We start from the raw sequence: 11,686 nt of genomic DNA, 5'->3' as shown, positions 1-11,686 counted from the left end.
TATATGGGGCTGAGAGTTTGGCCTAGTGGTAGAGTGCTTGCCTAGCATGCACGATTCCTTGTTACCACATACTTAGAAAAAGCCAGAAATGGTGCTGAGGCTCAAGTGGTAAAGTTCTAGCCTTGAGAAAAATCCAAAGACAGTCCTCAGGCCCTGAGCTCAAGCCCAGGACTGGCAAAAAAATTATGATTATAGACATAATGTTTTATCACATAGATTAACATGTAGCTATGACATATAAACCTTCAGCCTAATTTTAATTATGTTCTAAAATCTAAGTGCCAGTGATGGTATATGGAGATTCCCTTCTTGAATATTTGTTTAACATGTCATTTGAAATATGATGTAAAACTCAATGTTAATAAATTCTTTAATAACAAAAAGAATAAGACTATGTAGAAAGCAAAGAACAAGAAATACACTAGAGGACAGCAGTAGTAGAGCTGGTACATGCAGTCAAAATCAGTTAGCATGAGCTAATCACTAATTAAGATAGACAAGCTTTAGAACACTTTTAGAGCAAAGATTTCCTGCGTTGGCAGGCCGAGGGTAGGAGGATCATAATCAGAAGCAAACAGCCAGCCTCTGAGAAATAAACTAAATCAAACAAACAAAAAAGAGGCTAGAAGGATAGCTCAAGCGAGTAGTTGCCTGCCTTGTAAGCAAAAGACCTTGAATTCAAACTCCAATTACCACCAAAGAAAGAAACAAAGAGGTAGAGAAAAGAATTCTTGTATAGTTAGAACTATGAATGAGCTGTGATAAAATTAACTCTAGGGTCAAGGCCTGTATCTGTAGACCTGCCCTTTCAAGTCTTAACTATTTGGGGCTTTCTATTTCTGTTTCACCAGGTGAAACAATCCCACAATCCCTCCCCCCATCTGGATACTGGAGGTCTTTGTCAGTAGCCTTCTTACTCAGGAGGTCCCAACTCATTTATTGTATTACATTCCCGTGTGAAGTTGCAGAGGGGGGCCCACTCCCTAATGTTTCATCATGAAAGAATTGACCACTGAAATGATCACGATTGGCTGCTACTCAGGAAACCTATAAGCAGTAATGAACCAGCCTAGGGGGTCCCTGTCCAGGCACATTAATCATCTGATTTCCCAGAGAAATCACATCCAAGACTATTTTTTTAAAGCTTTCCAAATGCACTGGGCTATTCTGTGCTCATGTTCCATTTCCCAGTTTTGAAATAATGAGTAAAGCAGAAATCAGTGGAATGGCTGCACCAGGTAATTGAGATTTTAAATGGTTCTGGCTGAGAAGAACTGGCCTGCCAGACTTGATTTGAGGTTCTGACAGAGGGGTGAAAGAACCTGCCTACTTTCCCCCACCACCCAAGTCCAATAAAACAATGGAAGCATGAAGGTCATAGGTTCATCATTTAGCGTCTTGCCAAAATTCCGTGCAACTATTAACTTGGATGGGAGAACATCTGCATCATGAAGTTCGCTAACTTCTCACATTTAGCATTTCCCTTATGCACAAACATAGGTGACAAGCCACGTTAACATTAGCCTTTCCTATGACTTTGTCAACAACAGAAATCAGACACCTGATCACATTTCAGTTGCCACAGATCTTAACAATATACTTCTTCAGAATTATAGCATTTGCCCTATTACATGATCCACCTACATAACAAGTTAATAAGACAGCAAAAATATTAAATCATAAATTTAGGGAAAACTAATAAAAACCGTGTAATCCCACCTACTTGATGTATTAAAACATGAGTCTGAGAAAGAACTCACATGTTCTTAGGCAGCTCCCAAGAGTCAAATATAAAGTGAAGAATTTCCTCCTCCACATGGGAAGCTGAGAAATATGGGGTCAAGGCTACAACCTCACCCCACACCCACCACCCCACATCCCAACTTGTCATACTGGGGATGCAGGCCTATTTAGTGATATCTAATAACTCATTCACAATGCTGCTTTAAGATCATGCTGGAAATGAGCATAGCTTAGTAACCATGTTATTACAGGTGAGCTGGCACCAAAAATATTCAGCAACGGGGTGATCAAAGGAGGGCAGGTGTTACAAGGTCACATCACTGCCGTCTACTAGCCAGGTAGCAAATAATGCTGACCAACTGGCCTTCTATTCCAAGAAGATATGGGAAGGAGTTTTGTGCCCCAGTGCAAATCTGCACTCCATTGCTCCTGGAGCAAGTGTCACCATGAGAGAAGTGCTTAGAAAAACAAAGCACCAGTTGATTGGCTACACTTCACAGCAGGCTCGAAATCAAGGGCCTCAAATAGAGTCAATGACATAGGACACAACACCCATACACACAATTCCCTACCCTACCCCAAGAGTCACAAGACAGAATCACATGGATCAATTTATTGACAGATGGTAGAAAGAATGCCAACTCTTGTGTCAGCAATAGTTAACGCAAACAAGGACATGACTATTCAAACTGCTCAGGAAGGAATAGCACATTTATATTTTGACATCAGTAGTGTTGTAGCCCATTAAAAAACACTGCTGACCTACCCTCCCTCTAGCCCAACTGGATCATTATTTATCAAGTTTTACAAATATTCAATCACTTTTCCAAGAGAAAGCAACATTTCATTTTTTGTCAATCCTTGGCTGGGTGCAGTGCCTCATCCCTGTGATCCTAGCTACTCAGGAGGCTGAGATCTGAGGATTTCAGTTCAAAGCCAGCCAGGGCACTAAAGTCCATTGAGACTCTTATCTCCAATTAACCACTAGAAAACCAGAAGTGGTGCTGTGGCTCAAGGGGTGGGGCAGTAGTCTTAAGCTGAAGACCTCAGGGGCAGAGCCCAGGCCCAGAGTACAAGTCCCACGACCGATAAAAAATTAACAACAATAATAATAAAATAAATAAATAATTTAAATCTTTGATAACTAATGTGTTAAGTAGAATTTAAACTATAGTCAGATTTATCTGGTTTCTCATTAAAAAGCAGCTATAGGACATACTAAAGGAGACTTTTCACACTATATAGTCATATAATCATTAAGGTAAAATAACAGTGTTAATCTTTTAATAATTATCATTAACATTTCTCTTTTTTTTCTGGCCAGACCTGGAGCTTGAACTCAGAGCCTAAGCATTGTCCTGAGCTTCCTCTGCTCAAGACTAGCACTCTATCATCTGAACCACACTTCTTTAAAAAAGAAGCAGAAGCAGAAGCAGAGCTGCTTTTCAGTTGTCCCAAGTTCAGTTTACATGCTTTCATTTGGAAACAATAGCAAAGATATTCAAAACAATCAAACATCAACCTTTCCCTAATATAAAAGAAATGAGCCAGGTCAGAATTCACTCCTACCCTCCAAGACAAAACTCGTTCCACTCATCTTGTCCCCTCGACCCTGATGAATTCCTTTACTTTCTCCTCAATGTTGCTTCCATGGCCTGGCACAACCAGACCACTTTGTCTGTCTACCTTCTCTCTGTACTTTTTCTTTTTTTGTGGGTCATAGGGCTTGAACTCTGGGTCTGGGCACTGTTCCTGAGCTCTTCAGCTCAAGGCTGCCACCCTACCACTTGAGCTACAGCCCCACTTCCCCTTTTCTAGTGATTAACTGGAGATGAGAGTCTCACATTCTTTAGGGCCCAGTCTGGCTTTGAACCACAATCCTCAGATCTCAGCCTCCTGAGTAGCTAGGATTACAGGCATGAGCCACCACTCCTGGCTTCTCCATACTTTCTTAACCGTGGATCTGTTACCTTGGCCTCAACTTAGTCACCAAATACAAGGTCACAGACATACTATGAATAGCACGTATACAAGTAGCACATATACTTGAGTTTGTTTCTAAAATAAGAAGCAAGCAATTCTATTGCCCCTGAACAGTATTCTAGCAATATCAGTGAAATCATTTGCAAAGCATTATAGAAGGATGAGGATGGCCTACATAGACTGATGAGCTATACAGGTACAGAAATATTTCAGTTTAGTCTAGTTTTAACATGGCTCTCTTAACTCCCTTTGTTCTACCTTCTTATTTCTCCTATGCTAATCTAACAAAAAAGGATAGAGTAAGTATACAATAATTTTTAAAGCGGTACAGGAAGTATACTATTTGTTCCAAACATGGGAGGAAGATTTTTCTATTTTGACCCTAATTCTATCTTGTCAAATAGCTTTGTTGCCTGCCTTTTATAAAAACAAAAAGGACAAGCCCATATTAGCTAACAATTCAATATAAGCTCACCATTCATGTAGACTATTACCCATAATATAATAACAAGTTGGTAGTTCATACACTTCCTTAGAAGAGTTCTCTACTTCTAGTTTTGCTCCATAGGTCTCTCTAGAATGTCTACTGTGTATCTATGCTACACTACAATCAACTTCATGTTTCATAACAGCTATCCCAAACTATCTCTATGACATCTAAAACACCAAAACAAGAATAAGAACACAAGTATGATTTTGGCTTTCAACTTTATACTCAGGTAACAGCTTTTGTTATCTCTGGTCAACTTTATAATACAGAAAAGGCTATGCATTATTTACCACAGTGGGTAAATAAAGTCACTACTACTGTTCAAAAAGGCCCCAAAGTCATCCATTTTTTTGTATATGGGTACCAGTTCTGAGGCTTGAGCTTAGGGCCAGAGAGCTGTCCCTGAGCTTTTTTCCTCAAGGCTAGTGCTCTAACATTTGAGCCACAGGTCTACTTCTGGCTTTTTAGTAGTTAACTAGAAATATGAGTCTAACAGACTTTTCTGTGTGGGCTAGCTTTGAACCATAATCCTCAGATCTCAGCCTTCTGAGTAGCTAGGATTACAGGTGTAAGCCACTGGTGCTCAGACAGCAATCTCATTTTAAAGAGCTAAGTGATAGTGGGTGCTGTAAAGGAACTAAGAAAGTAGTCCATGAGATAGGTTTGTTCAAGGCCGTCAGAGGTAAGAAAAGAGACCAGGCTAAAATAAAACAAACAACACATGAAATTTATCTTTTGCAATTTTAATTGAAGCATTCCTACTCATTTTGAACTCTTTCTCTTATAAGCACCAAATTTAATACCTACGTCAGTTTTGTGGGAAAGAACTTCCCTCCAGAATAAAACAAATATGCTCATTCCTCCAAATGTCCAAATTGAAAATCTGCCAAAACCAAAACAAAACTAAACAACAAAAAACCCACACAGAAATAAAAAGTAACAAAAATCACATTCTAGGGGGTCAGTGCACTTCGAAGTCTTTGCTTTGCTGTCTAATTGTCCTTCAACTGACTTGCAAAAAATTAACGCCCTAGCTCATCAAAATATACATTTTTCCATTGGCTTTTTTAAATTAAAATAATTACTAAAAAGAGAAAACTTGAAGGAATTCACAATTAATTTGCCTGACTCATTTAGATGACATATATAGAATATGGAGGTCAGGAAGGCTATTCGCAGCAGATAAGGAGGTTCGTCTTCAAGGTTTAGCTTTCTTCCAAACAGTGTAAAATACCCACCTGGACAAGGAGTCAAGGAATGAAGCAGGCCATACCAGGCATCATTTAACATAGAGGCATCATTTAACATTTGCACTGGAAGATGGACAGGAGGAAGGGGGAAGAAGCTTCTGTGGCGATGGGAATGAAGGCCTTTGAATAAGGCCACTTTACAGCCAGGGACACTTACCTCCTGGGACTGGTGAGGGGATCTGAGTAGACAAAAGGCAAAAGGAGGGGCCGAAAGTGTTGCCTAATGGTAGAGTGCTTGCCTAGCATGCATGAAGCCCTGGGTTCAATTCCTCGGTACCACATACATAGAAAAAGCTGGAAGTGGTGCTGTGGCTCAAAGGGTAGAGTGCTAGTGCCAAGGCCCTTAGTTCAAGCTCCAGGACTGTCCCCCCAAAACTAAATAAAAGGCTAAAGGAATAGGTTTTTCTACTGCTCCCAAGACCTAACAAAATGTTTGAAGAAATAGCAGGAAAGGAGAGAGGAGCAAAGGAGGGGGACAGGCCATTCTGGGATCTGGAGAAATGTGACTCCTCCCCTCCAGGCCCACACCTTGCACTGCTCTCACCAACAGCTATATGCATAGAGAGTTACCCCAACAAGATACTCTTCTCTACAGTGGACCTAATGAGGTGTGTTTGGTTTGGTTGGTGGTAGTGCTTCTGTTGGTGCGTTTTTGCTTCTAGCCAGATGTCAGGCCTCAGTGGGCAGCCTGCCTCTGCGGGCACAGCCTCAGCAGTCACTACCTAATAAGGCAATCCCAGCCTTGCTGCAGGTTAGCATCAATTCCACTCTCCCTTGAACCTGGACTTTGCTGCAGATAAGAGGCTACTCACTGCACACTCCAGCCTGTAGACCTTTCAGAAGAAAGGATGTATTGATTCTTAACAGCACATTCCTTTTAAGTCTTTTTTTTCTCCCCCTTCCTGGGGTTTGAACTCAGGGCCTGAGCTTCTTTGTACTCAAGGCTAGCTCTCTACCACTTAAACCACAGCACCACTTCCAGCTTTCAGAGTAGTTCACTGGAGATAACAATCTCCAGAGACTTTCCTACCTCAGAGCAGTTCAAACCACAATCCTCAGATCTCAGCCTCCTCAGTGTCTAGGATTACAGGCATTGAGCTACCAGTGCCAGGCTTCTGTCCAGTCTTCTTTATTTTCTAGACCTACTTTATTAAATAGGCTAATTGGGAATGCCAGGGTTAACTCAACTCCCCAGCTAGTATTATTATAGTTCTTAATTTGAGCTGCAAATTAGCATCAAGTAACATATATAGAAACTAGCATTAAGCCACAGCTCCACTTTCAGTTTTCTGGTGGCTAATTGGATTCTCCTGAACTTTCTTTCCCAGGCTGGCTTTGAATCACAATCCTCAGATCTCACCCTCATGAGTAGCTAGGATTACAGGTGTGAGCCATGAGGACCTGACATATATGGTGCCACTTTAATCCATGGCTTCCAGTTTCTATTGTGCATATGTCCTCCAGAGGACTGGTAGAACAGGCCACTGTGCCCCACCTCCCATATTCCCGATTGGGTATCAAGTCAGGATGAGGCTTGACAATTTGCATATCCAGTTCCCAGATGATCTGGCTGATTGCACAGCTTTTAAAAACCACTGCTTTGGATCAGTCCTATTTGCTTATTAAGAGCACTCAGGAAGCTATGGAAAGTCGCAACTCAAGAGTCTCTGGGAAAGGGACCCAGAGATCACTCATTTTTAAACCTTCCAGTGGTGGTCCCAGCCAACTTTGAAAACCAGGACTTTATAGACTCCCGAGTTAATTCTAAATATTATTAGTATTTAAAGTATGAAACCAGTATAGGAATGATTTGGGTGTGATAATCTCGCAACATAATGTCATGGTCAAAGGATACAATTCCAAGTATGAAGGAACACAGACAATCTCCTTGGAGAACTCCACAGGACAATACAGGCGCCCAAGCTGTTCTTCATAGAGTGACAGGGCTTCGGTCAAATTGACACAGTTCCCCTAAATCAAAGAGAGAAAAGCGAATAATGGCATTCGTAAGTCCTACTCATCTGAAGGTCTCTAATAAATGAGAACAATTCTAGCTAGAGATAAAATTCATCTTCAAACATGAGATAAAGCCTCTGTGCTGTCACAAATTGCATTGAATTCTATTTATAGATTCATTAGTTCTTTCTCCTTCTGCCTCATTTACCAAGTGATTTCAAATTATTAAGAGTATGAAGCAATAGAAAGCAGTCCATTGTAACCACACCATGCAGTTCAGCAAAGATTTATACGCATAACCCATTCAAAGTAAGTTTTTTCAATAACTGTCACCACTGTGTTGAAAATGAAGTATGAAAATGATGACATTCTTAATTTCCAAAATGGTTTCAAACTACAGCCCTCCTGAGAGACCTCATTCTCTCCCCCAAATCTGTGATTAAGACAAAAGACAACAAACATTTACTTAAGATATACATACTAAAAATATCTCAGAGCTACAGTCATTATTAAAAACTTTCTTTTGACTTGTTACAACTATTCTCTAAATTGTATGGACAACTTTTCTAGCCACCCCCACAGCTGGAGTCAGCTAAGCTTCTGAATACTCAAAGATTAGGGACCTCTTTCAGCTTAGAAAATGGATGTATCATTTGGAAACAAGGCTACCACCATGTAACCACGAGGAAAATAGTGATGAGAACCAGAGAAGCTGAATGCATATGAGGCGTTTCTCCATCATTAAGATGTATAAGAAAACACAAGATATCATAAAATGCAGATTTTATTCATTAGTATGAAGTTGGGTTTTATGATCATTTTAGCAGAGTCCCAGGTACTTCTCATTTTAGATTTAAAAAAAGCAAGGTGAATATTTAAAACCATTTCTTTCTTTTTTTGTGTGTGTGCCAGTCGCAGAGTTTGAACTCTGTGCCTGAGCATTGTCCCTGAGCTTTATTTGCTCAAGGCTAGCACTTAACCACTTGTGGCAGTTCTACTTCCGGTTTTTTGGTAGTTAATTAGAGATAAGAGTCTCATAGATTTTCCTTCCTGGGCTGGCTTTGAATCACGATCCTCAGATCTCAACCTCCTGACTAGCTAGGATTACAGGCATGAGACACCACCTCATCTTTTTTTTTCTTGGCCAGTCCTAGAGCTTGAACTGCACCTGGGCACTGTCCCTGAGCCTCTTTGTGCTCAAGGCTAGCGCTGCTGTACCACTTGAGCCACAGTGCCACTTCCAGGTTTTTCTGAGTCGTTTATTGGAGATAAGTGTTTCATAGACATTCCTGCCTCAGCTGGTTTCCAATCTTGATCCTCAGATTTCAGCTAGGATTACAGATGTGAGCCACTGGTGCCTGGCTTCACCTTTTTCTTTTTAACTACTGAAATTATATACTCAGAAGACTACCGGATCTAGTGTTGATTCTATTTCTTCTGCATAATAATTCTATTAATTTGCCTTGAAATAGCCAATAGATAAAACAATGTGGGAAAAAATTCTTTGCAAATCAAAGGCAGACTATTATACTAGAACTTTGCGAATAGTATTTCAAAACCAATCAACCAGCATGCTATGGACAGGAGGTTAGAACTAATCCAAGAGTATGTCTTGGTTTTAACTTAGCACATTCACTTAGCATGACGTCGTCCTTTAGTGCCAGCCTGTTTAATAACCCATCATCTAGGGTCCTAGAGTGGGATTTGGCCAACGTGCCCTTCCCAGCATATAATTTGGTTTCAACATCAAGTTCATCATGAGAGCATATAAACACCACATGTGTAATTTACAATTCACAAATAGAAAACGCTGCCCAGTTGTTTTTAGAATACATCACCCCTGGGGAACTTCTATAGAAGGAAAATGGCATCAAGGTGCAAAGCTAAATGGTTTTCTGCCATCTTCAAACTGATGCCCTGCTCTTTCTTTATAGAAGGCATATGCGATACTTGGGCTTCCGTTCAGACGATGTGGTAAGGAAATGGGAAAGTTTCAATTTGTCTTTTCCAACATGGTCAAGGTGTTTTTAAAAAATAAAAAGGAGAAACTCTGTAAATAGAAATCTACTAACAAAAGTCACAGGGGACACTATACTTTTCTATATACTAAGATGAAACATTTCGTGTGTGTGCTCACATGCGCGCCATTCCTGGGGCTCAAACTTGGAGCTTGGGGTGATATCCATGAGATTTTTTCCTCAAAGCTAACACTCTACTATTTGAGCCATGGCTCCATTTTCAGCTTTTGGGGTGGTTAAGTGGGTTTTCCTCCTTAGGGTGGCTGTGAATATTGATCCTCATATCTCAGCCTCCTGAGTAGCTAAGATTACAGTCATGAGCCACTGGTGCCTGACATTCCTATTTCTTTTTAAGAAAGACACATGATATAGATACAAACAAAAGTCCATTAGCAAAAAATATCACCTATTAAAGATGAGACAAGGGGGTTGGAATATAAATAAAGGTTGAATCTCAATTCAGTAGCTTTAGTCCCAGAAATTTTTTGTGGCCCTTGTTAGCTCTAAGTCAATACTACTTTGCTCTTTTACTTTATAGATTTCTATACTGTTTACATCTTTTAAATTGACATTAGTATATATTATTTTCCTGCAATATAGAAACTTAAAGGCTCAGTGTCAATGGCTCAGTGTCAACACCTTAGCTACTTGTGAAGTTGAAAAAGAAGGATCATAGTTTGAAGCCAGCCCAGGGCAGTAAAATACATGAGGCTATGTCTTCATGAAAGGAACATAGATAACGGTGGTCCACTTATGATCCCACCAATGGAGAGAAGCCTAAAGTGTGTAGCCTGCAGCTCAGAGGTGGGGATGATTGCAATACAAGGCTTCTTTCAAAAATAACCACTGAAAAACATGTCTGAAGATATATAGTTCAGTGGTAGAAAGCCAGCCTGGCAGTGAAGGACTCTCCAAATCCTGCGTTCAAATCCCATGACATTCCCCTCCTCAAAAAAGGCAAAATCCACCTTGCTAGGCACCAGTGGCCCATGACTAATCCTCCCTACTCAGGAGGCTGAGATCTAAGATTGCCATTCACAGCCAGCCCCAGGAGAAAAGATTCACTCTCATCTCCAAGTAATCATTAAAAAGTCACAGTTGAGAGGTGGTTCAAGTGAAGGGGACTAACCCTGAGTGCAAAAGCTAAGAGAGTTGGGCTGGGACTATGGCTTAGTGATAAATAGTGCTTGACTAGCATGCATGAAGCCCTGGGTTTGATTCCTCAGTATCATACAAACTGAAAAGGCTAGAAATTGTGCTGTGGTTCTAGCCTTGAGCAAAAGAAGCTCAGGGTCAGTGGCCAGGCCCTGAGTTCAAGCCCCAGCACACACACACACACACACACACACACACACACACACACACACACACACACACACACACAAGAACTGTCATACTTCCTGACAGAATCATACACTACAAATTGGTTCAGGATTTTTTTTTTATTGTTTTTGGCTAAAGACCCCAGAGCTACACATGCTTCCTCAAGCCTGTGACATGTCCTACTTAAAGAAATGTGATCTCTGATTATATAAAATACTATTTATTGAAATGAACTACAAGAAAGGGAAACAAGGGGGATAAAAGTGAAAGAGTTAAGTACCAGTGGCTCATGTCTTTAATCCTAACTACTCCAGAGGCTGACTGAGGAAACCAGCCCAGGAAGGAATCTGTTTCAGTCTTATCTTAAGTTGAGTTGTGGTTCAAGTAGTAGAGCACTAGCCTAGAGCAACAAAGCTCAGCAACAGCGCCCTGAGTTCAAGCCCCAGTACCGCCCGGCCACCTCAAGTAATACGTGTGAAAGAGAAACAATGCCACAGGTGTGCCCTACTTATGGAATACTCAGTTGTCAAAAAATAAAAACCAACTCAGTGGATCAGGGCTGCTTTTAGAATAAGAAGCCTTTGAGCAGGCTTCACCGTAGGTATAGTATAAACCACAGGTCAGCAAACTTCCTCTGTAAGGGCTGGGCAGGAAATATTTTAGGCTAGGCAGACCATACAGCCTCCCCCATAAATGTCTACTGGCAATGTGGCAGGAAAGAAGCCATAGACACTATGTAATGAATGAGCTTGGCTGCGTGCCAAGCAAATGACAAAAAGAAAAAAAAAAGGCAAAACAGCACATTTGGCTCATAGTTTATAGACCCCTCTACTTCAAACAGAACCAAGTCTCAACTGTGCTAAAAACAATCATATCTAAATATCAGAGGAAAAAGTATCCACTTGCAGACAGCTATTTACTCC

The 11,686-nt window shown here is 40.7% G+C and overlaps 1 protein-coding gene across 1 annotated transcript in view; it reads right to left on the bottom strand.

The window, feature by feature from the left end:
- Positions 1-4,943: 4,943 nt before the first annotated feature.
- The window catches only part of Sms (spermine synthase), a 56,784-nt gene continuing 50,041 nt past the window's right edge, over positions 4,944-11,686 (bottom strand). The window contains exons 10-11 of the mRNA XM_090326210.1: positions 7,322-7,437; positions 4,944-5,454 (exon numbers count right to left, since the gene is read on the bottom strand). Of these exons, the coding sequence (XP_090182336.1) occupies positions 5,415-5,454; positions 7,322-7,437 (156 nt within the window). The 3' untranslated portion in view covers positions 4,944-5,414. The remainder of the gene's footprint in view (positions 5,455-7,321; positions 7,438-11,686) is intronic.

The sequence above is a fragment of the Megascapheus bottae genome, chromosome X (genome assembly GCF_031878675.1).
Source record: "Megascapheus bottae isolate mThoBot1 chromosome X, mThoBot2.hap1, whole genome shotgun sequence".
Taxonomy (NCBI): domain Eukaryota; kingdom Metazoa; phylum Chordata; class Mammalia; order Rodentia; family Geomyidae; genus Megascapheus; species Megascapheus bottae.
This window is presented reverse-complemented; position numbering and strand designations above follow the sequence as displayed.